Below are 26,261 nucleotides of genomic sequence, written 5' to 3'. Positions count from 1 at the left end.
TTTTTACAATCAACGGCTAACCTTTGTTTAGATAACTGGTTCAACTGGGAGCTGTCATATGCTATCATTAGCGATGAAATGAGCTGTAGGGTTTCTTACTAAGTTCATAAAAAGCTTTTTTTTTATTTCATCTTCATTGCCATAGAATTTACCAGGCTCGGTGAAACAGGAAATTATGTAGTACTTTCAACTGTGTGTGGCATTTTTGGCGTTTATGTGTTGGTAATTATCTGGGCGAGAAAAGCGGATATGTTAGACGAAAGAAAGGTACGCTGACTTGTTGGCTATGGAATGTCGGAGAGGCTACAAGCGCACTGGTTGCTTAAAAGAACTTACTGTTTATTGCACTGGTAGACCCATAGAAAATTGAAAACAATACTGTTTTTTCTTTTAAGATTTAGGAATTTATTTTATAAAAGCAATAGACTGCACTTTCTATCAGTTCACAAACGCAATGAGTATCTTGGGACTTTCGGAGGGCACTGATAATTTTTGTAAATCACTCGCCGCCCTAAGCACTTTACAGACTTTTTTCGCGTTCTCTTAACATCCTGAGCAGCGTGAGTTATTTCGCCGGTTAACCGATAAATAAGGGTGGTCTATTACTCATGTTTCTTGTTGATACTAAAAGCATTCTTGGAAATTCGATGCACCTGCGCATTCGAAGTTATGTAAGGTATCGATAATCACTATCATTTACCTAACCAGTTATTCTACGGATTTCATTGGAATTGCTACAAGAGACGTAATTGACCGTCGTCTAATAGCATGATAATAACTTTTTCTTGGCAGTTGGGTCCAACTGTGAATGTAAAACACAACGAGAACAGCTCACACATGTACGATGTGACCATAACAGCCGAAGTTTGGAGACAAGCTGGCACATCGGCAAGCGTATTTGCTAAAATCTACGGAACTGAGAGTTCTACTAAAGATGTCAACTTGACTGGCAACGCTCCACCTGATAGAAAAATTTTTGCAAGAGGCAGCATTGATAGGAAGTGTATTTAAAGTTGAAATGTGGTATGACAACAATGGAAAGAGTTCTTCCTGGTTCCTTGATCAAGTTCATATTGTTGAAAGAAGTACAGGGGAAAAGTGGGATTTCTTCTATCATAATTGGCTAGCTCTTCAAAAGGATAATGGAACGATCGCTGCGACTCTCATGTCCCGTGATAATGGTAAGCACAGCCCAGGGTTTAAAAGTATGTTTCACTCAATGACTTCAGCAGACCTGGCCGATTACCACATCTGGGCCTCTGTCGTTACCAGGCCACCACGCAATTTCCTCACACGCGTTCAGCGTGCCTCTTCCTGCCTTTCTTCTCTGTATTTGGCAATGGTGTGTAACGCCATGTTTTATCTGGTAGTTGGCAGTTCCGAGGATTTGATCCAGATAGGGCCATTGCAAATGTCCCTTCGCCAGCTAGTTATTGGAATTGAGAGTACACTGATAGTTACACCAGTGAATATTATCATAACTGCGTTATTCCGTTTCAGAAAGGCAAAAACGAACGGAGAGAGTGAAGACGGCGATTCAAACAATAATTCTCCTGATATGTCCTCAGCTAAAAATAACAATGAACAATTCTTACTTCCCCATGCCTTTGTGTATCCTGCCTGGTTTCTCTGTATTGCAACAGCAGCGACGGCTGCCACGTTTACAGTATTTTACAGCCTTCAATGGGGTAAGGAAATTGCTGATCAATGGTTAGTTTCTGTCTTGGTATCTTGTGTCGAAGATGTTTTCATCTGGCAACCTTCTAAAGTCCTAGTATTAGCTTTGTTATTGAGTCTAATTTTTAAAAGACCTAAGCCACTCGATGAAACTGAAAATTGCGATGGAACATCCTATGCAGAGGAGATACAGGAGCAACGTGCTTATGAATTACGGAAGGCAAAATTTTTTAGATTTGCGCGACAATTTTTGGCTTTTTTGGCCTTTTATCTCTTTTTGATGATTGTAGCTTATGGAGACAAGGAGGTACCTGATGACTAAAGCCACGCGTGACAGTTTAGCGTATTTCCACAAGTGTTGTGCAAAAATATGTCTTGATGATAGGGAATTTTCGGTAAACTACTTTACATTCATCTTTCACTTTGCCACAACAAAAAATTATCTAGTGATGCCTCAACCCATTGGCAGTGCCGATGGTAGTCCGAACTGAATTGATCTACAGACACTAGGTTTACAATTTTGCCGCATGTCAATCTCTGTATGAACAAACCAGGATGACAGTAAGAAAGTGCCAAAAAGAGTACGTCAGTTTGAATGCCTGAGGGCATGATTTTATAATGACATAGGGTGGAATTTTTGGGCAACATGAATTTAAATATCGTTCCAAAGGACTTCTTTTTCAATGTCAGCCATTCAATTTCAGTTTTACCCACTGTTTTACCCAATGTGAACTGAATTTAAAATCTACTGACTATCTCACTTTTCCTCCTTCTTAAGCCACAATTTAATTATATATGCTGTCAATACAGGTGAAGTTTAAATGCAGATGTCCCAAAATGATGAAAGTCAACAACGTTATTCTATTCCTGGTTTACCAAACATCATTGCATTTTTTTGTCTTTTGTAGGTAAACACTGGTGACAAAATGTGGGATTACATGTTGGGAAAGTTCATCCATGACTCTTATGCCGGTGAGTGGTACAATAGACAGTTTGAGCCGACGACAGAGTACATTGGTAACACAGCTTCCATGCTGATTGGAATGCCTCGTCTTCGACAGTTGAGGATAAATGAAGGTATTTGTCGTTTTCACGCTTTTCATCATGTTTGTAACGAGAGAAGTGGAATGCTTTCTCACTGACATTTAAAGAGATAAATTTGCGTATGTCGAAAGTAGAGAGTGGTTGTGTAATAAAAATGACGATAATTTTTGGAAGTCCCTCGTTAATCTCTTAAGGTTTGAGTTTTATTGTTTAATCTCTGCTCGATTTGTTTCAAAAATAGAATCATGCACCGTCGTGAAGGAGCTTGAGGATATGATTGACAAATGCTACAACTTTTACTCAATGTCAGAGGAGGATACGATACGCCTTTATCTTCCTTATTGGATTCACTTGTCAGACCCACAGCTTAGTTGGAACAATCTATCACAACTTTTACCAAGGCCTTGGCGTTATTCAACTGCAGAGGAGCTCAATAACTTTCCATCGCGAGCACAACATCACGTATATGGCGGTGGAGGGTACGTTCTCGATTTGGGATACGATAAACCGACTGCTATCCGTATGATGGAGGCTGTTAAAGACAAAGACCGGATTGACAGAAGAACAAGGGCAATTCTGCTTGAATTTCAAGTCCTAAACCTGAACACTAACTTAATGAGCATTATCACTTACCATTATGAAGTTCTTCCTTTCGGATTTGGGCTTACTCACGAAAGGATTGACACCATGAGATTGTTTAATTTTCAAACTATGGCCTACAGCTTTTACCCAATATGCCAGTTGATATTTATATTTATGGTGTTAGTGTATATCACGATACTTCTTATAAGACTATGTCGTAAAGGAGGTGCATTTTTCAAGCGAATATGGAACTGGATAGATATTGGTCAAATTGTGAGTGCCTCGCTTGCAGTTGTGTTTTACGTTATGAAAGTGAAGTTTATGCATGACAGTACCCAAGAAGTGCGAAGGAATCCATTTGTGACAGTAAGCTTTCAGTTCGCAATTTTTTGGACTGAAATGGAAAATGCTGCTCTTTCATTTGCTTTATTCTTTGCCACGTTTAAAAATCTCCACTCCATTCGACTTAATCCGCAGTTACAAATACTAGCGTGGTCGTTAGCCATTGCGAAAAATGATATTTTTTCAATAAGTGTTCTCTTCGGATTACTATTTATTGCACATGGGCATTTTGCTTACATGGTTTTGGGTGGCTCTGTGTTTTCATTTTCATCGTTCATCGGCTTGTTCGCTTTTGAATTTTAATTAGCACTTGGGAACACCTTTCACGTTGTCCAACTCGATGATGTCAATAGAGTCTTTGGTATTCTTTTCACTGCCAGTTTTATGGTCACACTTGCAATTCTTCTGATCAACATTTTTGTGTCTATTCTTGATATCAATTTACACGATATAAAGGACGACGAAGAGAAACTTGAGGAAGCATAAAGTATGGGAGAATTTTTCAAAACACTTCTATTTGGCCTACATCGCCAGAAAGAGGAAGTTACTTAACTGTAAAATTCCACCAGAATTCAAGGAAGGACACTTTTTTGAGGAGACAAGAAGGGTAAATTTTTCAAGAACAACATGCACACTATTCTAAACCAGCGGCATCTTTCTGTAAAAATCTCATCAGAGGATCTTTAATTTGACTTCTGTTAAAAACACTAGGATCCCCTTTTTCCAAGTATGCCTGTGTAAAAAACTAAAATAAAAGGAAGTTCCTTTATGCGTGTACAAAGGAATTTATTTAGGCTTCTATGCTATAGCAAGCAGTGTTTTTTTTTTCTAATGTTTTATCATTTCCTATCTTTTAAAATTATCTCCCATCTATTGGAGGACCAACGTTAACACTATATTTAGTGACTTTAGTGTCTTCTGTTACATTATCAAGATGACCTTAAGACGTCATGTACCAGTCGATTTTGTAATTTACTGCCAATGCGGTTCCGTCTATTTTCAAGTTATGTTGGATTTGACAGTCAATTGACTAAGAAAAAATGTTAGAACGCTCTTGATGGATTTCATGTGAACAGTGTCGAGGTAAAATGATCTGCTTAGCGTCTTTTGTTTACTGATATTGACAATAATATTAAGACACAGTGCCATTTCAACGTTATCATTTCACCAGAAATCGTTTCTAATTCAGGGATCAACCTCTGATTGTCTGTCTGAAACGTATTCAAAAGAATTTACCATTGTGTGCAGGAGGTTCATAAGGTCATTTTCCTCCTGTAAGAGATCAACTTCCATGCTTTCTGTTCGTTTAGTGAGAGCAGACAGTCTTTTCTCCACGTTTTCCATTCGTAGCTCTGTGCTTTGGATAATAGTTTCAGAATTCAAACAGAAGGGCTCTACTTCAGAAAGGCACATATTAACAAAAGTTGTCTCATCACAAAATAACCTAAATTCCGTCCGACTGCTCCCTTCGTGAAACATTTCCTTTACACGTTCTTCAATGAAGCGCGCCATTTCAAGCTCTTCTGCACTTTCCTCGGCGTTTTCTTTGGCGTCACCATAGGACTCATTGAGTACAGAAACTAACATATTCATTAGAAAAATAGTAGTGGATAGACAGAACAAAAATGCAAACGTAGGACCAATAAAAGGTTTGTCACTCCGCAGAGCTTGTAACGGAACCGCTTTTCCCAACAGGAATTCGAATTGTGACATTACGGCATTAAGGTAACTAGAATACTCAAGGACTATACCACCAAATAACTGCATACCTGCTATGACAAATGCATTAAACACGATCAGAAAGAAGAACACATACGAGAGTTGATAGCCTACAGACTGCCGAAAAGATGAAAACAAGTATATTACGTGTGGGTTAAAACGAATTAGATTCAGAAGCTTGACTGTCACCATGAAAACAGCAACAGCAATAGACGCATTTTCAAGGTTAAGCCAATCTAAGGCTGCGTGGAAATGCATAACTTCATATGGATTGGCTTGAATAGATTTGATAGTGTTCAAAACGCTTTTGGCTCTGATCATGTAGAATGCTACAGATGCTACAGAGAAAATTATCAAGAAGAAATCCACTATGTTCCAAACAGACTTGAAGAACCTGACGCGTTGTCGATAAAGGTGAACTAACATAACCATGAGGTAAAAGAGGACCATTGCCATGAACAGAAACTGGCCAATTAAGAAAAACATCAGAGCTCCTGACTCAGTGCTGTACAACTCGACTGTTTCAATTCTCTTTGTAGTGTAGGCTGCACCAGTAGCTATGGCCTCGTAAAACAATGTGGCAACGCTAATCAAGTTTGTATTGACATTGAAAACAGCAAACTCTAGAATAACAACTCGAGTCTGGCGATCAAGCCAACCGTGGCCAATAGTTTCGTCGAGGACGCCTTGGGCAGTGGCTTCGTCATATCCCATGACAGCTGCATAACCACCACCTTCATATGAATTGTATGCCGCCTGGATAGGATGGTTGCGGAGTTCTGCTGCTGATTGGTATCGCCAAGGTTTCGGGCACATTTCTAAAGCATTTGGCCATGATGTGTTGAAGGGAAGAGGCTTCCAGCCGGGAAGACTTAAGGGAGTAGTGTCCTCACTGTCTGAGGAATAGTCGTAGTAGCAAGTTGAGATGATTTTAGGGGGGGACTTGCAAAAACCTTGAAGGAAAATGCAGTGAAAGAAATTTAGAACCTTAAGCTTCTGGTAATGACGATATGAACAGAGAAAATAAACAACTGATTCTTTAAGATTTATATCTTAAAATCAATTTCCTGTCTAAAAATCCAGTAATTTCTAAGGTGCGGTGTAATGTTACACACCAGGAAGTGAGCAACATTGTGGTCATCAAAGGTGAAAACTGACTTTAATAAGAAGCAAACACGCTTAGTAGAAGTGAGTATGCCACATTATTTCAAAATAGGGCTCTCTATATATTTCCTATAATTTATGAGTTTCACTGTTCTATGCACTTTGCAAGAAGAGCCTTCTTGGAAATATATTTTGTGCATTAAAAAAAGTAAATAGATCAATCTCATTGGTGTATACCTTTTTTAATTCTGAGCTGTCGCAACCAAGGCATTCCTACCAGTATTGACATTTTGTTCTCGATATACACGTCGTTTTTCTCTTCAAGTCCGTTATACCACACCTGATTATAAATGTTTGATAGGAATTCGTTCCTTAACCACGCTTCAAATCTTTGTGCATCAGATACCTACAATAAAAAATATGACTCTAAGAGCTGTTGACATTGTTATTTGATGAGGTTGATATAATTATCAAAATAACAAATAAACACAATCGTTTAACCAAAGAAAGGGCAGATCCTAATATTCGTTCTTGCATTTGATTGAAATAATTGGTTTTTTTAAATTGAAATGTAATTTTAAATCTAAAGTGTTCAGATTCCTCACCGGGAGTGAAAAACTAACTATATTTGGCCTTTTTCCAACATATGGCCTCGTAGGTCAGTTGGGATGTGGAAGGCACAGATTTGAATCCTGTCAAAGCCTGAGCATTTACAAGCCTCTTTTCTGCGATTTTTCTTACTGCAGTTTACCAGCAGGGATCAATGCTTTAACCCTTTAACTCCTACGAGTGACCAACACAGAATTTCTCCTTACAGTATCAACGCAATACCAACCAGATAAGGGATGAGAATAAGAAAAAATATCAATTTGAGGATAATTAGTTGATCCAAGACTAAATTCTCTAACTAACTAACTTTAACTAAGAACTAACATTATAAGAATAGCATGGTTGACAGTAAGGAGAATTACAAATTTGATCTGGGAATTAAAGGGTTAACCTTAGTTCTAATTTTTCTTTCAAAGATCATTTCAATTCTTTAACGGTTTTAGGGTTGTCTTGCAAAGGGCAATAACGACAAAAATGCCTTCTAACTATAAACTTGAGAGAGCGTTTTGGCTAAAACGATAATCTTACCACATTGAATTTAGTGAACCGATTTCTCATCTCATTTGTCATCAGGAAACGATTTCCATTCTTGTTTCCATAAGAAACGATAGCCAGAAGAAACATAAATATCAGATGAAGGATAATGTCTCTTGTCATGCTTGTTAACTGAGCTTCTTTTTTTGATCTCTCCCTCATCTTTTCCCGCTGATATTTCTTAAATCGCTGTTTGGGATCATCATTTACAAAGTCTATTTCAATTGCAAGTGGATCGATTGCAATTTCCTCTTTTTCTTCTTCACATTGATTTTTATTCTTTCTGATCAGGAGAAAGGAGATAACTATGACTGCTATCATAACCTTCGTGGGTTGCATAACGAAAATATCTTGTCCATTGGAAATCAAGATGGAAGCAAGCCACTGCTCAGAGGTTTCCTTTCCCCACATTAGACTGTAAAACAGCGTAAACGTTGCTGCTGCAATAGTTGCACAGAAGCAGAGAAACCAGCCCACGTAGACAAAGAAGTGAGGTAGCATACAACCAGTGTCCGTTATTTCATCCAAAAGTCGCTGGGCCTCGTCTGTCACTTCGTGTTTTTCACTCCTTTTCTTCCTTGGTCTGCTGGACTTAAACAGGAAGGCAATTATTATGTTTATAGGTGCAATGATAATGCCACTTTGTATTCCGATGACTATCTGTCTCCAAGAAAACTTAAATGGCCCAACCTGTATAGCACCATCGGATTTACCACCAATATTATAGAACATGGCATTAGCTATCATTGCACTAAACAAAACTGAAAGACAACATGAAGCTCTTTGCACACGTGTGAAGGTGCTGCTACATGCTTTTCCAAACACTGACATCCACAGATGACTGTCGGCAATTTTTCGAGCAAAGCGCGAACGAATCTGCGCCGAGAAGGCAGAGTAAGTAGCGCTGTCCACAGTAACCTCTATTTGACCGTCGTCTTTCTCCAACGCAAGCCATCTATTAATGGGGAACACCCACTTTTCTTCCGTCTGCCGGTCTTTGATAACCACAGTCTCCGCAAACCAAGACGGGTTATCACCCAAATTATCGTGTTCCAAAGTAATTTCTTTTAATGTGCCAATGGTTTCAGCCATCACCAGAACAAAGCCATTGATACTCCCTCGTCCGAAAAACTGGCTCGTGTCCCCTTTCTCTCGCAAAGGAATTTGACTCTGCTCGTTATTGTCGCCCTTGATACTGATGGTTATGTTGGCTGTTGTTGCTGAGTGTTTCCAAACACCAGTGCTTATAACCATATCGTAGTAATATGTTCCTCCCTCAACAACTGATATCAATTTAGGAGGGCAAATCTGAAAAGAAGGATACATTCTAGTGTTAAAAATAATCCGAAATACTCACCTGAAGGTTGGCATCTACTGGTAAGAACGCAGCAGGTTTTATTCATATTTCAATAGTACCTTAAAAAAGAAAAAAAATAAATCTATTTGGGAATAAAAATATTGAATTAGATGTAGTAGCAGCCATAACCATACTTTGTCTTCATCTCCCTTGTCGGCCCTCCTTGCAAAGATCAACACGACGAAGTACAGAAGGAAACAACAAGCAATTGTCACAAGTACTGAAATATTGCCACTTTCAGCAAGGTTTAAAAACTCGGTAAAAACTTTGTCGAAGTCAATTGGATTCGGTGCTTGGATGAAGTTTCCACCAAAAGATGTCAAATGATTGCACAGGCATACCAGATGCGTGGTGTTTGAATCATGGCTGACCTGTGGATATAAATGTCCCGAAATATATCATCTAAATTCAACGAAAAGAGTTTTGGTAAATCGATTTCCCCTTAAGTTACCAATCTTAACTCAGTCCGCAAGAAAAGGAACTGATATCGGATATGGCTAAGTTTTGACATAATCTCTAAAAGCCGTACCTTTCGAGGAGTATCTTCTCCTCGACTACAGAATCCCGAAATTTAGGAATCAAAAACTTGTTTCCAATTGATATACTTTTAATACTGAGCTAATAGGTTTCCTCATTGTGGACAAAAATGAGACACGAAGGACTTCACCCAATAGGTTTATCAGAAGTTGAAAAATTTGCATTATTTACTTTACCTTGCAACCTTCCGCAGTCCACTTTTCTTTTTCCTCTGACCAATACAAACAGCTTGACTGGCTGATGATTAAAGTGTAGTTAACGTCTGTATTTGGATCATATTGTGGAACCATAGTTTTAAGGACTCCTTTTGGTGGCGGATCTTTAACGCCGACACATGACCGTCTTTCGCGACGATGATTGAAACATGATCTTCTTTGCCTAAAATGTTGACTTTCATTCTTAGAGCCTTTGACCAACAAGCCCACGTAGAGAAAACCTGGCTTAGGAGGCGTCACTTTAACAGACCCATCTTTGGTAAAGCAGGTTGTATTAAAAACTGTTCGGTTGTCACATTTAGACTTAAACGCAAAACTAAAATTGTGGTCAAAGTCCACCATCGTTGGTCGTTGTCCAAATTTAATCCGCATTTCAATTTGCGCTCCTGTTATGGCCAAACCCAATCTTAAAGAGACAGGGACGTCGGCCAGGTTTGCATAATAACTTCGGAATGATATGCGGTCAGGCTTGAGGAAATAATGTTGTGTTGTGTTGCTGGAGTTCTTTGGTGGATTAGAAATCGGAATTACGATCTCGATGTCATTATCAAGATTTGACACATTAAGCTTTTCTGCATTGTTACTCTTAAGCTCGAGACTCGTCACGCTTGATTTTATTTTCTTGCTGCTATTGTCCCATGTAAAAGGATTAAAATCAACAGCTTGCATCTGAAATAGAACAGAGTCTATTAGAGTCTAACTCTCCAACTCTGAAAACTGACTCTTGTGATGACTTCAACTATGGTCGTTGAGACGTCGGTTGCTATTACTGGGAATCTATACATTCAAACACTCAGACTACACGATGATAAGCTTTACGACAGGTTACTCTCAGGTAAAGTGCAAGCAGTTGAATGTCTTAAACGACAACCAAACGTCATTATCAGCGATTATTAATGTCCTTTGTCATATTCTTTAAAAGATGAAAATTAAGATAAGAATGGCATCATACCTTTGCATTTATCTCCCCATCACCTATATTTCCAAGGTTGCTCGGGAGCTTGAATTTACTTGGTCCATCTCCCATGCTGAGTCCTTTGGCATCATTGGCCGTGACCTTTTTCAGCGATATAACCAAGTTCGGAGTTTTTAGGACCAGATCTTCTGATAGCACCAAACGGCCAAAAAATGCATCACTCATGCTGCTCAGTTTTTCGGAGGCCTTCTTTACAAACTGGAAGGAGAGAAAGATGTAAGTCATAACGTGTTTGTATAGTGACTGTTAGATTTCCTTAGACTCTTAATTTTCCTTCGTAGCCCCATAAAACGAGTCATCAAAAATTGTTGTCAAAAAACTAATTCCAGCAAGGTAATAAGTAGGAGAGTACATTTTTATTTTGGAAGCTGTGTTTGCGATGCGTACCTCTCGAGATGGCGTGGTAGCAGCCAAATCTGCTCTATCTTGACTCGAGCCTGCAGCAGACTTCAGAACATTTGCAAGACAGTCTGTAACACTTGTAGCTACAAGTTCCAACGTTGGTGTAAAAGGCTCCTCTGGATCGTTAACGGTAGAGATCATCATATTTGAAGTACTGTCTGTCAATTGTATCGTCAACTCCTGATAAAAGAAAAAAATTAGTATAATATCAACAAATCACCTTACTCTTTGGAATATCAATTGGAAAAAAACAGACCACAATGCTCGAAAAAAAAACGCAAACTCAAACGCAAGTCTCTTCATTACGTTTACCAGTGAGTTTAACTTCGTTACTTGTTTTGTTATTACTTTCAAGTCAAAATTATTCATTTATTTGTAATCAGAATCCTTTAGGGGCAAGAAAGAGCCTCTTTTATTCAATGGCACCGAGCATTGCTCAGTTTGCAGTCCAATTAGGGGGGTACCAGCTTAAACTCCGTCATTCCTTAAAATTTTAAAGCTGTAACCTTCCAATATTCATACAATATCATTTTAATGGACTTGCAACAGAGATCAGTTCGTTTCCCATTACCATGTATGAACCAAAATTGATTTATCGTATATGTTTACATCAAAAAGTATAGAAAAAAGGAAAAATTCAATATGTTTATAGGGCGCACCAGGTTGTCATTGTTGCTGTTATCGTTGACGTCAACCTTAGCTTCCATAGCTAAGCTCACCACTGACATAACCAGGCGAGACATTTCAAGATTCTCCGGTGTTATTGCTGTAAACTTCGTAATTAATGCGTTGAAGATCTACAAACAAAAAGAAGTGCGTCAAACATATTCAACGCTTACCTATACCACTCAAGATAAATAGAAATCGCCATAAATTTGTGTAGTAATACATGTACAGATAATGAAAACGAAATTACTAGTAAGAGAAATGTTTAAGTCTCGCTGATTACATTTAAACAGTTCTTTTAACGTACCAAAGCTTTGTCTTGAGGGTCCAGATCTATTCCACATTCGCTTTTTTCATTTGCAGACTTGATGACAGATAAACCAAGTTGAACAGCTTGGCTAATTTTACCTTTGTTGAGAAATCCATCAAGCTTATTACCTTCCATGACTACAAAACTTTTTAACTTGTTTGCAACTTGCTCGGGTGACGAAACACATGGATCGAGGCTCGATGATGGCTTTACCTGCGGAGAAAAAGGTTTGTTTTAGGCTTTTGTGAGGAAATCGAAAATTTGGATCGGGGGGTAAGAGGTCTTGGGCGTTTTAATCAATATTACAGATATTAAATGGATTCTAGCAACAATGCCGTAATATTGGAGGATTTTAAGCTGGAAAAACTCCAGAAGTTAGTAAGTACAGAAAAAACATAAAACATAATGTTTCTATAAATCAAAATTTTAAAACATGAAAATCTTTGGTTGAGTTCCAAATTTTTCTTGCTTTGTAATATCAATCACTGCACCTTGACAAATAATTTCTGTTCAACAGCTACCCCAACTGCATTTCTGATAACAATAGCGACTTCTAGCAAGAAATCTTTGTCTGGTAATCCAGTCGGTAACACTGTCGATACAGACGAGGTTGATGTGCCATAAGATATAGGCTCCTCTCCATGGGCGAATTCATAGGTGAGCGGTAAGCTCGCATCCTGCCAATCGAAGCACTTGAAAGTAAACTCAGTCTCCAGTGAAACGCCTTCAGAGATTGACGGCGCGCAGTAACCACTGTGCGGCTCCCCTGCAGTTTCGAAGAGGAGCATAGAAAACCCGTATGTCCCATCCAAAGATTTTACAAATAATGTTAGATTGTATTTTGATTTAGATTGCAATGAATTCTTCTTGATGATCATATTAGTAGCATTAACAGCAGTTGAAGTCATATTGGGTAAAATAGATATGTTTACCCATTTTGAACCATTTAATTTGGATAAGCGCCATTCATAAGTGGATCCATTACAAGGGGAGTTAAGACACTCTGATGTCACCCGGAGCTTGTTTGACGCAGACACTATTGCGCCGCAATCCACAAAGCATCTAAGAAAAAAAGAAAATGAACTGTAAACAAGCCAAAACAAAAACAACAACAAAAAAGAACATACATAAACATAAAAAAAGCAAAAATCAATGAGGAGAACTATCAAAACAGTTGCAGCCTCAATGGCACTTTACTGACTTTACGTAAATGGTTGAATTCAAATATGCCCACGCACTTGAAAAATGTGTTTCAGTTGCATGGCGATATGACTCTTTGAAATCAGTACCTGCCCGTCACTAGTGGAGCAGGTCTTCAATAGCTCCGCAGCACGTTGGCCAAACCTTAAAATACCCAATGAAGCTCTTAATTTTTTCCCAAGTTATTTAGAATCGGCCTGTGAACACTGGTCTGTCATAATTTAAAATTATTACCTGAGAGTAACCTGAGGTACCTCTCCAGCAGTTATGGCAAAGGACATTTCAGCAAACGAACTTCTCATATCCTTGGAAACCGTAAGTCGAAGGGAGTACGTCTTATTGATTTCAAGTCCACTAGGATCAATTCTTATTATTGTGGAGCTTACGTTTCCTTCACCATGAAAGGAACCGAAACAAGTGTTGTTCACATTAGTGTCATTCCGACAGGTCCACGTGAAATTGAGCCCAGTATGTTCTCCAGGACCAATATCAGCATCGTAACTTAAGGAACCATCCACAGTCACAATATTTTTGGATCCCCATCGAATACTGCTCCCCCCATCAATGATTGCTCGCACTGGAGCTACAATAACCTCAATGAAGCCATAATCAAAAGCATTCAGCATCCGTGGGGATTCTTGATCTCCAACTGTAATTGTAGCATTGAATTTGACTTGATAAATACCTGCTGGTATGGATCGTTTGTTTATTGTCCACTCCGTTGTTCCCTGACTTACTATAGTTCCTAATGCTGACTCGGAAGCAGCTAGTTCCATTTCACTAACAACGCTCCATTCGAAAGTGCTTTTCAGTAAAGTCAAATCTTCATTTAGACCCTGTATCACGGCTTCCTGGACGCTTTTGACAGAACGATTTACAAGTGTGGCATGGTACTTGTCTTTTGAAATATTTCTGATGGTCACCAAGAAATCTCCTAAGAATATATCGGAAAAACATCTGCATGAAGCTTTCAACCTCAAAGAAACAAGCTTTCTGTAACATGCTATCAACAACAAACTGAATTATCTTCTGGTGTTTCACACCGGGGTTCTGTTATAAAGTATTCGAAGGCTTGGTTCACTTTTTATCTAACCTTGAAATAAATATGATAGTTTTTCTCACAGTACCTTGCTCGATTATAGAAATGTATAGAACTTAACGAACTGATTAATTTTCAGCCCGGTTCCCTTTCATTGCAATATGAATTGAATCTTACCGTTCGGCTCACATGCTATTCCATCTCCAATGTAGTCTTTGTGGCACTCACAGCTGAAGGATCCCGGACTGTTAAAGCAGTGAGCAACTCCATGACAGTTATGAGTTGAGGTTGCACATTCATCGACATCTACATAATTCCATAAATGTGTTTTAAGTCTTGTGACAAGGATAAGTGCCTCAGTAAACAAAAGACAACAAGAAAGAATTGATCTTGCAAATATTTCCTACCAACACAACTTGTACCATTTCCTTCATATCCTTTGAAGCATGTGCAACTAAAAGATCCGATTGTGTTATTACAGACTGCCCATGGGTCGCAGTTGTGCGCATTTGTGGTGCATTCGTTAATATCTATACGGAAAAAAAATAAGTATTTAAGACTATAAAGCTATCAAACCTAACCCCTCCCCACCAAAACAAACGAACAAACGAACAACCAAACAAAGAAAAAAAACTTCATTATTTCTTATGGCCTATATCCAAAAAAATAATGGATGATATTTGGTTACTACTGTCGAGGTGTTAGACTGACAGTGATGGTTATGAAATGATTCTTAAATTTGCCTAAAGAATGTCATAAAGTAGATCTGGTTCACAGATATAAAAGCTGAAAGATCACATTTTGGAAATGTCCATATTGTAAGCACAGGTATTCTGTCAATAGTATTGTTATCATTGTCACCATTATCATTGTTGTCTTTTAACCATTGCTATTCTTTTGATTCTTATCAACATTTCCAGTCACATGAGTATCTAAGGTCTGTTTTTAACAGTTTCATTGACGTAATGTCGAAGTTTACAAAAACGTTCAGCGAACAATTCATTCAGAATGTCAGCGGTAGAGGTCGCAAAGATTTGAGCTTGTTATACGTACCATTGCAAAATCGTCCATCTCCATAGTATCCAGGTAAACATATACATTCGAATGAGCCATATCTATTTGAGCACCTTGCCTCAGCAGCGCAGTCATCCAGTCTTTCCTTACACTCGTTTATATCTATGGATTTAGAGGTCATTATGAAGTAAATAATAGCTTGCATTAGATGAAGTGAAACAAGTGGTTTTTGTGGTCCAATTTGGAAAAATGGCCTTCTTTGTAACCTTAAAGAAAATATTGAGTTTATTTTGAAACGAGGAGGCAAGAATCATATAGAAAACATTACCAGACATCCAAATCTTTAATGCGCGTACTTGTTGAGGCATATGTACCCTTTTTTTACTGGCACGCAATATCTTTCTGCACGAGAAGAAATAATTATTGACGGAACGATCTCGTCGGAGTTGGAAAAAATTGTTTAGCATACCCTATTCAAATCCAGAGTTAAACGTTGTTCTGCAAGTTGTAAAAGGTTATCGTGACTCAAAGTGATCGATAATTAACTTTATTTGAGAAAATGTGTACGATACCAAGGTGTGCATTGATGTCACAGGAAATATGGGCGCACAAGTAGGGATAAGATCGGGCTGAGCTGCATTGCATCTGTTAAGACTAATACATATAAAAAATTACCAAATATTTGACTGTGGACATCGTCTATTCAGAGAAGGGTACCAGTTTTCGAGAGCGAGCACGATGAAAACTGAAAATATCTGCCAGCTATTAGAAGATATTGATTTGATGATATTGATTTGATGATCTTTCAAATAGTGTTCTTTTATTTTATTTTGGGACAAAATTTCCTCGTCCACAGCTCTTTGGCAAGTAGGAAAAAGACGTTTACGCATCCTAAAGAACAAAATGATGCAATCCTGACTTGAATTTTACACTCAGTTTGAAGATTGCAGAAAATCATTTGTTTATATAACCGGGTATTTCCGGTTTCAGCTGAGAAATATTTGAGCACGTGGACTCATTCATACATCATACCAAAACAACTGACACCATCTCCTGTAAATCCTTGAAGACAAGTGCAATTGAATGAGCCCACAGTATTGCTACAATGCGCCATGCCGTCACAATTGTGATTCTGCTCTTGACATTCATCCAAATCTGCAAAAATCATATTAGATGATGTAAGTACCTGTGTGCGTCTGCTCTGCCTATCCCATCTTATTTTATTACTTTTATTATCAGTCTGCCGAGTCGTACGTCCTACTATATTTCCGTCCAAGAAAGTATAGAGACCGTAATTCTTCCTAGGTTTCAGTGTGTGTATGCGTGTGTTTCCTAACAGGACTAGTAAGCTTTTAGACAAATTCGCGCATTGATTGTATCACATATGTTTTTCTACTCGGTATAAGGCTCCTTTTGTTTCGAGCAAAATTTTCTGTAAAGGTAGAAAAGCGTACGCGATGTGACCTTTCACCAAGTGGCTAGCACAATCTGAGCTATTTCGCTTTCCCCAGCATGTTGTTGGATGATAGTTGTTACTTAGTCGGAGCTGATGATGCTTTGGCCCGCGGGAAGGAGAACCCATGAATCTATTTCTTGAACTTATCATCCTGCCTAAGAATGTGCAAAGACAGTTTCCATCGGGGAATGGGAGATTACAACTGCACATGGGGCTTCTACGTCATTTTTGGGTGTGTTTCATACGAGATGGGGCTTAGTGACGACTTGACATGAATGCGTATGTCCAACTGTTAAAATTACCTGAACAACCGAACAGCTCAACCCTCATGCCAATTCCCCCGTTCCAGTCAACTGGACGAAATCGGACGTAGCGTCCCACGATGGAGGGATTTAAGTCGTGGGAAACTGTTGAAAACCTGTTATTATTTCCATCAAAAGCCTTGATGTATATATAAAAAAAAGGAAAAGAATTTGCTGATTTCTTCGATCGAGAAAGTTACTATAATTAAATCTCACTGACTTTTTGAAAATTGTAAGTTAGAATTTAAAGTAAAAAGCAACTAAAGAGGATATGGCAGTTCTAGGTCAGCGTGGGACGGCAGATTCAAAAGTAAAGTCGTCGAGGTGGTAAAAGTATAAAATTTTCATGCAAGATGTTCGTCTGGAGAGGTGGAGATTTTGTACCAAAAAGAAAAGAATTTTCCTTCTTCCGATGATATTTCCAATTGGCCGCGCCCCCCCAGCCACTTCAAAGGTTTTTTAAGAATACTTCAGAATGTTTTGTACAGATTTTCTATAACTATGCATGAATTGAAACAATAAAAGGAAAAAGAAATGAAATTCATGGTATGCATCATGCAATTTACAAGTTTGTTTTACAATACTAGTTTCTTTTATGGAAAAAAAATATAAGGAAACTGTGGTGCTGAGTCGGTGGGAAGGTAACAGGGTCATTTCGTCACAGCGAAGCGAGTGGAAGTCTTTTGCTCTGACGAAGGGCTAACGCTCGAAACTTCGGGTTTGAAACTCTTTACGGCGGCCAATTTACGTTGTCAACTCAGATGGTTATACTAACTTACCCTGTAGTACTCTAATATACCTTTTTTACTGTCTCCCCATGTTCTATGTAATAATGGAAGTTACTTTCATCGTTACTATATTGTAGATTGTAGCTAGTAACCCATTTGGTCATGTCAGGGTTATTCAGTCCTTGTGTGGCAATTCTCGTTACGATGATATCGTTTTCAAGCAAATCAATCTGAAGCCATTGTTCGGCATCATTCGTGAGAGGCAACCAAGTTCCCTCTGTAGCTTTTAGTCTGGCCTTATTCGCCGCATAAGCTGCTTTCAGTTCTGAAGAGGCAGTGATTTGTCCGTCAGAAATGGCACCGTTTTCCATACCAAAAGCGTCTTGACATTCTTTAAATTTTCAGATAATAAACACAAAGTTTTTATTGAGAGTGTATATTTAACTGCCTTCCTTACCAAAACTGAGTTATAAGGGGACAAAAAGAAGTAAGTCTTAATGGTAGAGCATATTCCAGCAGGGTATGTTAATCAACTTTTAAACGTAAGGGAAAAATTATATTATTGGAGTCATTATTAAAGAAATTTAGAAAAAACCGATAAAATGAAATTAAGACTAACTGAGGCATATGTATTGGGTGTAAATTGGAAAACGAGGTTTGGTGCTCTTACGCCTCAATGTTTAAGAAATGGAATGATTAAACACAATAACTTTCACAATTAAGAAGATCGCAAGATAAGTGAATTGCGAATTACCCGTCAATCAACGCGAGTCAAATTTATCCTTACCTAAACAGCCGTACAGCTCTACTCGCATTGTTATCCAATTATACCAAGCTGTCGGCCGGAAACGGATGTATCTGGCTCTAATTGGTGGAAAGAGGTCATGGTACACGACAGTGTCTCTGTCTGTGTTTCCAGAGAAATTCTGGAATGAAAAACAGTAAGTAGGCAGTAAACTTACTGCCTATGTTGCATACAGCGTACTCGTCGACCTTGAGTTGTCTCAACTATCTAAGCCAAATTCAAATCTACCGTTCTAAAAAAGTCCGCAAAAAGCCGTTAGTGACGCTATCCGTGCGGCATGAAATTTGACAGTTGTTTGATGTTAGCCTTTATCAAAGAACATGACTTATTTCTTAAATTTAACGACACGTTTTTTGTCATCATTACTTTTAAGTGATGAAGTGAAGGAGTTTAAAAACTCCTTTCCGTCTTTGAAAAACGAAAATGTCCATAGAACATTAAAGACTTAAAAATAAAAGCTAAATTTTTCGCCGGTTTGTCTCACGATGTAGTCACGTGTGATGTAGATCGCGACGTTTCGACTGCATCCTGCTAGTCTTCCTCGCCTGAAGAAGATTAGCAGTATGCAGTCAAAACGTTGCGATCTACATTACACGTGACTACGTCGTGAGATAAACGAAAACTTAGCTTTTAGTGCTATTCACCACGATGAATAACCACAACCTTTTCTACGAAATTATAGACTTAATTCTCCAATGAAATTGAGAGTTAACACTTTTTGGAGATTCTTTAGACTCTATTCCGAACGACAGTTAAGATAAAAGTGTGCTAAGAGCGAGATTCCGAATCAAGTCACGTCATTTCTTTCGTGATACGATGAAAAATAGGTATAAAACAAGCCCTAAACGTCTCTTTTAATGTTAGACTATCCACGGATTTAAATCATGGAGATTCAAGCCAGTTAAAATTCTCTACTCTGATTCTTGATATAATTATCTTATTCGTGAGTGTAATTTTTCTGCTGTAATTTTAAGTAAACTCCTTTTATTCCCCACATTTGGAGGCTGTGAGAAATGAACTTCACAGACATCGGTGATTATTCCCTGGAGCAACGCACTCGTTCCTCTTAATTTACGCTGAATTTTATAATTTCGAATTGATCGATTAGAGAAGTGCATGGTTTATACAGATGGACTACTGATCAAGATTACTTAAGATAATTATCAAACCTTCGCCTCCATATGTCCATGTTCTCTATAAGTGTGGAACTTTATTCCATCGCTGCTGTAAGTTAGCTCGTAGCTGGTTACCCAGTTCAACGAAGATTGGCTGTTTCGTCCTTGCGTTGCAACCCTTGTTATTTTAACGTGTGGATTAAGCAGCTCTATCTGGAGCCACTGGTTTTCATCACTTGTGTTAGCCACCCAAGCCCCTGCTTTGTCATGTGATTTTTTAAAGTGAAGTCTACCATTATGAGCAGCTTTATTGTGATCCCATTGAGAAGAGGCACTAATTTGATTGTCGGCGATGGCCCTGCTCTCCATCCCTAGAGCTTCTGCACACCCTGAGTAGCATTAATGTTTTGTATTAAACACAAATATCATGTTTTTATCTCAATAGCTTCTTCAAGTCAATCAAAGCGTGCTCTAATTTTTTCGTTTGTCAAGTATTCTTACACTCCACAATTTTATTCCATGTCATTTTATCATACTGACATCATGCACACTAAGTTTTTACCAAATCAATCAAAAATAATATGAAAAGCATTGAATACGGAAAGCTCTTTCTAGTTGGTGTGATTGTGCATTCGGTTTATATGAGAAAAATGAGTCATACAATTAATGAATAAAGTAGCGATGAACTTACCGAGAAGTCAGGAAAGTTTCTAAATTATTTGCAAGCAAATTTCCTCGACGACCTCAGTTATGAGTTCAATTTCCACTTCAAGAGCAACCCCACATCAAAAGTCGTTTTAATTGAATTTGACTTTTTACCATCATCTCTCACTCAGTTTCTTCGGAAATAACAACTGAGTTTTCAAAACACTTCTTGAAGCATTTATCAAAAGAAACATAAATCGTAGCCTTTTGACACAAACCCTAGTGGCACCACACGATATGAATTATATCTGAATCGTTTACGCTTCAACTCTGGGTGTAAATGTAAGCTGCTTTAAAGTTTCCGTACATTCTACGTGTAATTAATTGTTACCGTGACTAGGCCGAAAAAAAGGTTCTATCATCCTCTTCGTTATTGTAAGCTCATTTATAAATAGAAAACTTACTAACGAATCCGTAAACCTCAACTCTGAGACAGATATGACCTTTCCAAGTAACTGGAAGAAAACGAATGTATCTTGCATAAACTGGAACTTCCAGTGGATGTTCATTGATTGTGTTGGATCCACCTTCCCTGCGAAATTTCTAACAAAATGAGAAAATTTGATGAAGTAACATACTTTGGAGATCCTTTATACTTCAAAAAAGATCTTGATGGCGACTAAAATTTCAGACAGTGACAGGGGACAACTATGGACCCACCGTTTTCCCATGTTGATGTCGAAATTGAGAAGCAGTACATTGAGGAACGCACCTTTACTACCCACTGACAAACGATGCAGTTTTCATTATGCTATGTTGGCAATACATTTATCGCCCTAACTAGAAAAGGGACCGACATCTCACAAAGTTCCCACTATCAGAATTCTACAGTGTGATAGTAAGCAACACACCAGACAGTTCATCAGAAGGAAAGAAAAACCGTCTCACTCCAAGAAAAACTACAAAAACGACCTCCTTCGACGAAACACCCCTCCCCTTATCTGCTTGTGTAACGACGAACGGTAACGTAATTCCTATGATTTCAGTACACAAACCGGACAATAAAGTAGGTCTGCAACGCTCGTGAATCCTACAACGAAACAATATCCGTCACCTACAGACCGATGATAGAAGACGTAATTTACCGTCTAAATTGGAGACTTAGACGAACTTAAACGTGGACAAGGAGCAAGTTGAAAGATCAAATGCTCTGTCTGTGGAGCCATCTAGATCACAGAGACGTAACAACCTTAACACAAGACGGTATGACAACAAGCCGGTAGCGCACTGCATCGATATCGCAGAGGTCATCCCGTACAGTTATTCTTTCGGGCGTTATTTTGACTACTGCTAAGAAAGCATTCATTACTGCGAAGATCGCTTTCACATTTCACAACATTTTGGCGCAAATCGTACCACTTCTGAGTCGTTAGCATCCTTATAAGTTGGCCATACTTTCTCATAGGATTTAGAGTACGCTAATTTAAAGTCTATCACCCATTCATTGCCATTGATGTCTCCTTGGGTTGCAACAGCGCACACTTCAATAATTTTCCCGAGATCGACTTGAAGCCACTGATCTTTATCATTTATTTCGGCGCACCATCCATCGCCTCTGGTACCGTTCAGACGTCCATATGATGGTGGTGTATAGTAACCGTGGCTTTGGTAATGACTTGATGCCCTCAGGAAGCTGTCAAGGATGATACTTGAATCGGAAACTCCAACAGCATTACTGAGACAGTTATCAAAGGCCTCTGCATTCCAAAAATTTGCATATTTCAGTAAATATTTGCCTTCCTTATCACTGTTTATTCTTAACGTAATATGCACGACATGTCTAAGCACAGAATTCACTAGATTATAAAAATTAAGGAATTACAATACAAAACTGTGAGAAATCTATTTTAGAACCATTAATTCATTTCTCGCTTAAAGACGTTATTTTTATGCTTGCCAGTGGGTTAATAGGATGCGGAATAATTAAGAGGCCAGGTGGGCTGCTATCTCCATTCCCCATTTCACATCTTGATGTTTTCTCGGAAAAGTAACCTATTTTGGCGCTCATGTTTTCTTTGCAATTGATCCGCTTAAACCTATTGGGAAAAAAATCGCGACAAAACAAAAACAACTTTATGTTGTTAACACCAATTTAGGTTTAGGCTGAACATCTTAAAAAGAATTCTTCGGCCGAAGGATATTCTGTTTTGTCGAGAATTTCTAATGATACCCTCAACCGCTCGATAGGGTGGAAAAGAGAAGAAATGGCTGAATAAGAGAAAAACAGCAGTAAAGGATAGAGAAATTAAATTTGTTTGTTTGAAAAATATTCGATATCGCTTCGCGCTTACATTGGTCGATAAACATGCCTATACCGTCATACGTTCTGTGTTTCTCGGCAAAAATCATAACCATTTCAAAGTTATTGCAAGATTCATAATGTGAATTTAGAACCATTTTAAAGTTATTACAAGATTCATAATGTAAATTTAGAACCATTTTAAAGTTATTGCAAGATTCATAATGTGATTTCTAGAACAATTTAAAGGAAAAGGGGAAAATGTCGAGTCTAACGCTCTAGTCATTTCTAACTCCAGTGCCTGAGACTCGACGATGTATGGATTAATTGGCAGACGAAATACTTGCGTTTAAGTAAAAAAGAGTGGCACGGCTAAATAAAATTGTATTTGTTGTTCGTTATCAAGATGAAACGGCAAACGCTTACGATTCTACAGTTTCATTATATAAAATATCTCCTGAAAAGGTGTTTGATACCAGACAAACTATGGCCTTATGAGCTTGCGTAACAAGCTCTGCGCGAGATTTATACATATTTTAGCTAGGTATCTTAACCTCGATAACACCCTGTAAACTTCTTTCTTCATTGAGACATCAAAGGTTCCTTGGGCACAAAATCCCACGAGAAAAACTTACCTCCACTCGCTGAGCCTCTGCTAATTACCATGATCAAGACTTGAACCTATAGGGCGGAAGGATAGATATTTTTTAAAGGTTAAAAAATAGTTTTATCTCTGAAGTACAAAGAAGACATATGTAAAGACCGGCAGGCTCACCTGTAGCAAAATTAAAGGCCTTTGAAGTTTCATTTTGTCGCTATTTCATCCGAACCGAGCAAAGGTTTTTTTGTTATGTTGATGTTGTTTACATAACTATCCTAATCTTAATTTTTTATCAACAGGTTTCGTTCCCCGCTGAGATTGCATTTTAGAAAAAAAATCAATTAACCAGTGTGAAAATCAATTTCGCAATGGCCACGAAAAAGCATGTTCTAAAAATATTAGTAACGTAATTGAAGTAGGGAAACTGCGTAAATTTTATATCACGCCTAAGTTCGAATAATGAATCATTCCTGAAGAATAAAAAGAGTATTATGTATTTTTCGGGAAAATTAGAGAAATGTGTGTTAATATTGCAAAATTTTAGCTGTAAATAGGAGCTTCTCGGTTAAACAATTATTGTTGCTGCTAAGTTCAAGCACTATAAATATATACACCTTCTTAGATACGCAGTTAATTTGGATCTACCGACAATAGCGATAACTGGGGTTCAATAGCAGCTTGTATTGATAGTTTTCAATTAACACAGTCTCCCGAAAACAATTATTTTCTTAAAGGAATTATTTAAATATAGCTTTTAATTCTTGAAATAAAATGCTGTCTCGGTGTATTCTTGCTTATGTTCTTTTATTTTTAACCTTTTTTTTTCTCGTACATGGTTATTATAGTTTTCGCCGTTACACATCGTCACATTTCGATTGTTGTGCACAAATGAATATTTTGGCGGACCTCTGCCTCAATAACCTCTAAAGAAGGGCCTATGTCACACTGTGTTTTTGTGCACTGTGGCTACAGTTTGACTGTTGTTCCCCAAAGTAAATTTACGAGAAGCAGAGTACGAATCGGCAAAGGTCGACGGACACAGAGTGTGATACAAGAGTGAGGAAACGGGGACACTAGACCAATCAAAAGACTTTGTTTATTTGATGACCGAGTCTCACCCTTACTTTCTTTGCAATTTAACACACAGAAACGTTGATAATTTCTGTTTATTTTTTATGGATGTTGTGAAATGTTTCCATGCAAAAATTTATTTCCTAGATTTATTATGAATTTTATTGTGTGAGTTGTAATTTCGTTACCATTAAAGCACAGAGTCAACGTTATAATTAGAAGTAACATGTAATTGGGAGCGGCATAGGAAAATCAAATTAGTTCAGCCAGCAGTGATGAATGAAATTAGGTATTTGCAGGGCGTTTAAGTGCGTAGGAACTTAGCAGCATGATTTTCAAGTAAAGCCATGTTTAATAGGAAATAACTGCCTACGGATCGTTGTAGAACGTGAGTGAATCTTGAATCCCACACGGAACTACGCATCTGGGTGCGGATTTCCTCAGCTATTAAATGTAACATTTTTGTAACTCTAAGATTAGATTGTAATAGAGAAGATAGATCGCAGAACGGAACGTGTAATGCTGAATTGTCGCCAATAAAGCCTGAATCAAGAGAAAGTATACAGTCCAAGATTACCGAACCAGCGTGTGCGCAATTCTCAGCAACACAAGTGGGAAATTCTGCGAAAATGGAGAGCACCTATCGAAAAACTCCACTAGTAATATGAAATAAGTTGGGTATTCCATCAAGCCGATTTAAAGTCATCATAACTACTTGTCCGTAAAAACCTTGCTCTTGAAGTGCAGCACGGTGACTACATTATTATTGCATCATCTCAGTGTACAAATCATCCTTTTAAAAGTGGAGAAATTTTTAAAAAATTCATCGGAGGGAAAAAAAGATAAAGCTGAAGGCGTTTACGAAGCCTGATTACTCGAGGAACGTTTTGAGCTGATCTCATTAAGAATAGCGCGATTTTTCAAAAAAAAATTACAATTCAAATTGTTCAATTTAGAGAGAATTTAAGAAAAGTTTTGAAAAAATGTTTGATAATTTTTCTGTCAAGAAATCACCTTAAAATACGGCGAATGTTTGAATTTGTTTGGTGGTGGGATATGTTTGACATTGGTACCTGTATAGTTTTGAGTTAAGCCCCGATAAACGCTCATGATAGTTGATGATAGTCGACCATTGTTTAAAGTTTCATCCATTGTCATAGATTATCACGTTTTCGTTCAAATGGTGCATGATAATTGACGATAATATAGAAATCACGATATAAGATTGAGTAACTGTTAACAAATATGGCGCGCGCTGAGGTCAGCAATTTCGGCGGCATTTGAAATTTTAATAAAAAAAATTTAGATCAGAAGATAACTAAGCCTTCCAGGAGATAATGAGAATGAACCTCTATGCGATGCATCTGACCTACAGCAATAAGTGAGTTACTCTAGAAAGCTGAATCTAACCATACAACACCGTGAAATGTTAGATGCTCCGGATTTAAAAGGACATTTTGACCCAAATCTTACCGCTTCCAAGCCGTTAGCACCCATATAAGTTGGCCAACCGTCCTCATAGGATTTAGAGTGCGCTAGCTATAGTTTAAAGTCTATCATCCATTTATTGCCATTGATGTCTCCTTGGGTTGCAACAGCGCGCACTTCAGTAACTTTTCCGAGATCGACTTGAAGCTACTCTTCGTCATCGTTTAATTTTGCATACCATCCATCTCCTCTGTTACCGTTTGGACGTCCATATGATGGTAGGGTGTTGAGTTGGTAATGACTTTTTGCCCTCATCAAGCTGTCAAGAATGATATTCGAATTGGAAACTGCAACAGCATTACTGTAGCAGTTATAATGGGTTTCTACGTTCAGCAAATTTGAATACTCAATTAATCACAACTTTAACCTACCTTATCGCCGTTCACTGTCCACTAAAAGTAACAGGATCATTCCTTTTACAAAA

The 26,261-nt window shown here is 38.1% G+C and overlaps 2 protein-coding genes across 2 annotated transcripts; one reads left to right on the top strand and one right to left on the bottom strand.

Annotated features, from left to right (window-relative positions):
• Window positions 1-1,018: 1,018 nt before the first annotated feature.
• On the top strand, window positions 1,019-3,948 carry LOC136280715 (polycystin-1-like protein 2). Its single transcript, XM_066166383.1, has 3 exons — window positions 1,019-1,984; window positions 2,586-2,754; window positions 2,963-3,948. Exons 1-3 carry the CDS (start codon window positions 1,019-1,021, stop codon window positions 3,946-3,948), a joined length of 2,121 nt encoding a protein of 706 aa, XP_066022480.1.
• A 552-nt stretch (window positions 3,949-4,500) lies between these two features.
• Window positions 4,501-23,343, bottom strand: LOC131776740 (polycystin-1-like protein 2). Its single transcript, XM_066166382.1, has 22 exons — window positions 23,313-23,343; window positions 21,795-22,234; window positions 20,843-20,981; window positions 19,788-20,122; window positions 18,601-18,739; window positions 17,885-18,204; window positions 17,086-17,224; window positions 16,360-16,482; window positions 15,367-15,489; window positions 14,721-14,843; window positions 14,491-14,619; window positions 13,509-14,208; window positions 12,566-13,136; window positions 12,072-12,287; window positions 11,758-11,895; window positions 11,084-11,278; window positions 10,673-10,894; window positions 9,677-10,389; window positions 9,103-9,334; window positions 7,606-8,919; window positions 6,706-6,874; window positions 4,501-6,317 (listed from the first exon to the last, which is right to left on the bottom strand). Exons 1-22 carry the CDS (start codon window positions 23,341-23,343, stop codon window positions 4,831-4,833), a joined length of 7,998 nt encoding a protein of 2,665 aa, XP_066022479.1. The 3' UTR covers window positions 4,501-4,830.
• Window positions 23,344-26,261: the final 2,918 nt, after the last annotated feature.

This window comes from Pocillopora verrucosa, chromosome 5, assembly GCF_036669915.1.
Source record: "Pocillopora verrucosa isolate sample1 chromosome 5, ASM3666991v2, whole genome shotgun sequence".
NCBI classification, from domain to species: domain Eukaryota; kingdom Metazoa; phylum Cnidaria; class Anthozoa; order Scleractinia; family Pocilloporidae; genus Pocillopora; species Pocillopora verrucosa.
This window is presented reverse-complemented; position numbering and strand designations above follow the sequence as displayed.